A 5535-nucleotide genomic window follows, 5' to 3' on the forward strand; every position below is an offset into this window, starting at 1 on the left:
CATTCCAGGCTACCCTCTGAATCCACAGTGTGTTAGCAGTAACTTCCAAGAGGCTGGAGGGCTTTGTCCTCTCCTCCAGCCAAGGTGCAAAGTGTCACCAGATCCTGCCTGATGAAAACCTGCTGAATCGAACAAAAATGTCATGGATTTACAAAAAGGAACAGAAGTACCCACATTTGGCAAAAACCTATTTATAGTACAGGAGTAGCTCTTTAATACTATGATTAAACAAGGGGACGGCTATTTTCTCCTATCTTCTGTGCAGATAGCAAGTTTCAAAAAAGCTATCATCAATAAGAACTGTGGAAAGCCAATCCTGGCTTAGAAACAGAAATAAAACAGCCCTGCAACAACAGTGGACAGAGAAAAGCCACGATTTAAAAAATTATAAAAATTGCTTTCTATAAAATTGATGCCCTTGAAAACATTCGTTTACCGTATATACTTTAAGGTCCCCACTACCACCCGCCCTCAAAAAACAGGGTGAAAACCTCTAACACTTTCTACCAAAGTAGCCACTGGTATGTTCATTCAGCAAACACTGAGGGAAGGCTCATAACGTGCGAGGTACTGGAGCGTCAAAGGGCAGACGGATATGCCCCTGCCCCAAGGACATCTTGGTCTCTCAGAGAAGGACGCGGGCACATCACCAACCACGATACAGGAATGAAAAGCAGATGCCACTGCTTTCCTACAACTCAAGAGTAAGCTACAATTCTCACTCAATTACTTACACAAAAGTCCTTACACAGCAACTTTCCGGACTCACTAGGAGGCAAAAATGCAACTACTTTCCCTTGATAAATACTTCTAGAAGGGACAGGCATTAAATTACATTTTGTGATATTTGCCCTTAAACATCACAGTGCCCAGTAGTGAGGTCAGTTAACTTTCTTTTAAGCAATGGAGCATTTTTACTCCAAGAATGAGACACTTTGAAGCCGAGAAAAAGTGACCAGCCCTAGATCTAGATCGAGACTTGTCAGGACTGTCAAAAGCCGAGATCCAGGAGTGTAAATTTCAATTAAAATCTTCAGTCTCCTCTGCCGTCCACTGATTTTCAATATGCTCCTGGGGCAAACGCTCCAGGTCCTTCCACACATTTGGGTGGTCCTCCAGATCTTCGTAGAGGGATCTCGCGATGTCCAGTCTCCTGTAATCCTCAGGCTTGACTAGGCTTCGCACAACCTGGAGGCACCACTGTTACAGGCTGTACACTGGTAGTGTGATGTTTGCAAAAATAGGCTGTCCATCAACATTGAGAGACGGCACAAACAGCTCGGTTTGGTTAACTAGAAGCCCATCAGATGTCCCAGCATCTAGAAGACCCAAAGATGACCCCGGTAGCTATGGATTCGGCGGCCCGTGCTGGGGGGCAGCGTCGGGTAGGGCTGCACCTCGCCGTCGAAGTTGAGCCACACGGGCAGCACCACGCGCGGGCTGCGGTTGTAGAAGATGACCTGGGACGGCTCGCGCGTGTTCACTGAGCACAGCATCGGCCGCGACCGCCCTGCCTCCATCTCCCGCCCGGAGCAGGGCTCCTCCGGGTGGGACTCTTCCGGGCCAGACTCCTCCGCGCCGGCCTCGGCCTCTTCCGCGTTCCCCGCCTTCCAGGGCACTACTTCCCGGAGCCTAAAACTCGGTAATTCAATATTTTGTCGGGTGTCAATGGTAACACTAAAGAAAATAAGCTATGTCTTTTGATTGGTTGATTAATCTTTATACACAGAATGACTTTCTAGACATATGGTCTCTAAATAAAGGACAAGGTATTTCATTTTTAAATGTAATACCATTAGTTTCTGCTGAGAAAATTTTATAGGCAACTAGTTGAAGTTTACAGAGATAATACCTTCAGTTAACCAAGTATAATAATATAGACAATGTATCAATTATGCTGCAAGAGACTAGGAAACTATGAGATAAATCAACTATTTAAAACATTTAACAAAGGCAGAAGAGTTAACAAATTTGACACTATAGCAAAATTCATTTCAGTTAAATCATTTACACTATATGAAGTTCAACAAATTATGTGGGTTAACTGAAAATAGTTAACTGAAGCTAACATAGCCCAATTAGTTAAGTATTATGGTGATAAGGTATCCGAAATCAACCTGTAGATAATTATATGAAAGCTTTTTTGTCATTTATCTTAAATAAGACTTTTTAAAGCCTCATATTGAAGTGCTTGTAAGAAAAGCACTTTTTTATGTGAAGGGAGAAGCTGGGAAACATTAAAAGTAAGCACATGACGACTACAGAGCAGGGGACATCCACAGCTATCAGAGCTGCTGCGCCCACTACAAGACAAGGCACCATTTTACCAGCCATGGCTCTGATGAGGCGGTCGCCTTCCTGTCCTCTGTAATCTTAAAATAAGCCTCCAGCAGTTAAGATAACGTGAATGTGCCTTTGTTCCTTGCAGCTAAATAGGATCCTGTCCAGACTGTTCTTAAAAAATCCAGACCCGCCGTATACAGCATATTAAACCAAATAATTCAAGCAAAAGAAACACCACATAGGGGCTTCCTTGGTGGCGCAGTGGTTGGGAGTCCACCTGCCAACGCAGGGGACACGGGTTCGAGCCCTGGTCCGGGAAGATCCCACATGCCGCGGAGCAACAAAGCCCGTGAGCCACAACTACTGAGCCCACGTGCTGCAACTACTGAAGCCTGTGAGCCTAGAGTCCGTGCTCTGCAACAAGAGAAGCCACCGCGGTGAGAAGCCCACACACCGCAACAAAGAGTAGCCCCTGCTCGCTGCAACTACAGAAAAGCCCACACGCAGCAAGGAAGACCCAACACAGCCAATAAATAAATAAATAAATAGATTTAAAAAAAAAACCACCACATAAAAGGGGGTTATACAATGTGCAATGAAAATTACTACATAGTTGTTCAAAAGATAAATGAAAATGTGAGGTTAAGCACCCCCAGAGTCTTCTCAATGCCATTTTAAAAAGCAAGCATTCTTCAAACTGTAATTTAATTCAAGAATCAAGTGTAGGTTGGGAAGGCATTAATAACTGCTTATTTTCCTAGGTTCTCTATCTCAAAGCAAGAGTAATTTTCAGCCCATAGAGTTCATTTTTAAAGATACCTCAATTAAATATATTTTCTATATATATACATGTGTGAATCTTCTTGTCATAACTGAAATAGGTTATTAGAAGAGGCTATATAGTGTACCTAATTCAACTTGATAAAAACAGACCCTCCTTGTCAATTGAACCGTGAGAGCTTTGTCTCCCATCAATCTGAGGATCTGTGTAAACACAAGCTTTCAATCATTACTCCTTAAGAAAATCACCTCAAAAACCACATTAACCACTAATAATCACTTTCGTTTCCTTGACATCCAAGTACTTTTTAAAAGCTTACACTTTCCAGCTCTAATTATTTTGAAGTTTAGCATTCATATCTTTGCATTTTTAAAGCAATATGCAGTTCTTAATATTTTTGAATAGTCAGTAAATGGTTCTGTATTATCTTGAATTTACAGCTGACAAAAGGATTTAGACAAAAAGAGATGAATTTCTCAAGGACACACAATGAATCACTGACAGAACTAGGATAGAAATTTTTTACTTTCTAGCTTCTAGGTCAGAAAGTTACAAGTATTCAAACCATTTGGATAAAGTTTTTTAATGCATTTCCCTGTCATATCACTGTTCTGGAAATCCCTGTAGAAGACAAAAATGTTTGCCTAAAAGTTGGTTCAGCATCTCCTCTGGCAGTACAAAATAATTTGCAGACGGTACAACTGTATCTGTTTCAGGGAACAAGCATTTTAACAGGCTGTTAAGGAGACTGGGAATGTTTCCTCACATTAAATACATCCACTCACAGTTAGGAAACCTTTGAGGCATTAAGAGAAAGGGGTTATAAACCCAGATGGGATCTTAGATGAGCTTACAACCACGTAAACGCATAACAGTACCAGAAAACAAAGACAACACGCTATGATTTCTTATAGAGAAGTGCACATTTCCAGGGTAGTTTTCTTCTGAAGAAATAAACTATAATAAATTATTTTATTTTCCAAGTGAAAAATATTCCCCGAATAAGCATCCATACAAGCTCCATTTTCTTTATGGCTACACTTCTTTTATTCATTTTTTATTCATTGTCTGTTTTTTTATAGATACCCCAAGTAAACCTGGTATCTAACACTAAAACTATAATGAGTTTTCTACTCTGAACAATACTTTCATATATTAAGATTTCTGAAAGTAAAGTGGTATGGTTTTAAAATGTAGCTTGTGTTTATGAACACTGCCACAACTCCTCTTCTCCCACAAAACATTAATTTCATAAATATTTCATATTAAAATCATGTATTTACAACTTGGTGCCATTTTATTATAATCAGCTGACAATACAAATAGCTTACTTTAATAGGTAGCCAGTATTTGGACACCATATTTTAATTCTGAAAACCCACTGTTAAACACAAATATGTTCTATTGGAACTCTGCCCAGTAAGCTTCAATTTCACATCTAAAGCAAATCTATCAAGTGCTTCACACCCTATCTTCAAAATATATTCATGAAAAATTTGCTATCAGCTAAAGCACTACATTGTCATATGTAACCATATAGCAAGTCACATCAGCTTAATCCAATTTTGTTACTCTTTGTCAATCTTTCTACATTTTCTGCTCTTAAGATCCTGACTGTATTCAACTGTCAACAGTTACAAAGACTGATAACCAGTGTAATGGAGGGTCCCTTGCAAATACTGTTAGTAGGAATGTAAATTGGCAGGCTTTTTGGAGTTCAATTTGGCAGTAATTAACAACATTTTATATATACACAGCGTTTAACAAATTTATGTGTAGATTAGGTTTATCCAACAGAAATACCAACCTGAGTGAGACAAGATACACACACAAAGATCAATGCAGCATTGTTTGAAATAGTGAAAAATGAAACGAAACTGTGCAGAAGTTAACAGAGCAGGCCTGAGACTGCCGTCCTAAAAAGGCTTTCTTTGCAAGGTTGGTCCTAGGCAAGAGTCTGCTAACTTGGCAGGTAAACAGTTCTCCACACTGATATAAACCCTTCCCTAAAGACCCACACCTGGGTAAATGAAGGCATCATGGAACTGATGTACTACATAACCCAGACTGCCCCGCACCTGAGGCTCAACTGGTTTCAGATAAACTTTCCTTACTCTTTAAGCCATTCTGAAGCAGGGTTTTACTTCTTGCAGTCAGTCTGGATTTCCATCTCTGTTGGCTTACAAAAAATGACTCTGAAATTATAGGCCAGAGCCCTGTATCTGTACCCCAGATGGATTACTAACTCTGTGAATGTGGACAAGGCACTTACCAGCTGGAGGTACAGTTCCTTCACTGTACAAGTGAAATGATACCTTTTAAAAGTACTGTTGTGAAAAAAATAAGAGGGCAACTCACTGTGTTAGCTGTACAATGTCTGTAAACTTTAATGTTTATACAAATCCTAGCAAATAACCTGGTATACAAGTGGCCAATAATGCATCCCAACGTTAGAATATTTAAACCCCAAT

At 40.1% G+C, this 5535-nt stretch overlaps 1 protein-coding gene across 1 annotated transcript; it reads right to left on the bottom strand.

The window, feature by feature from the left end:
* Positions 1–1020: 1020 nt before the first annotated feature.
* LOC132529859 (von Hippel-Lindau disease tumor suppressor-like) lies at positions 1021–1613 on the bottom strand. The gene is given in 2 exon segments (XM_060166907.1): positions 1021–1322; positions 1325–1613. Coding segments are annotated over 2 exon segments (498 nt in total). The 5' UTR covers positions 1521–1613.
* Between the last annotated feature and the right edge of the window lie 3922 nt (positions 1614–5535).

This window comes from Lagenorhynchus albirostris, chromosome 1 (assembly GCF_949774975.1).
Source record: "Lagenorhynchus albirostris chromosome 1, mLagAlb1.1, whole genome shotgun sequence".
In the NCBI taxonomy this organism is placed as follows: Eukaryota; Metazoa; Chordata; class Mammalia; order Artiodactyla; family Delphinidae; genus Lagenorhynchus; species Lagenorhynchus albirostris.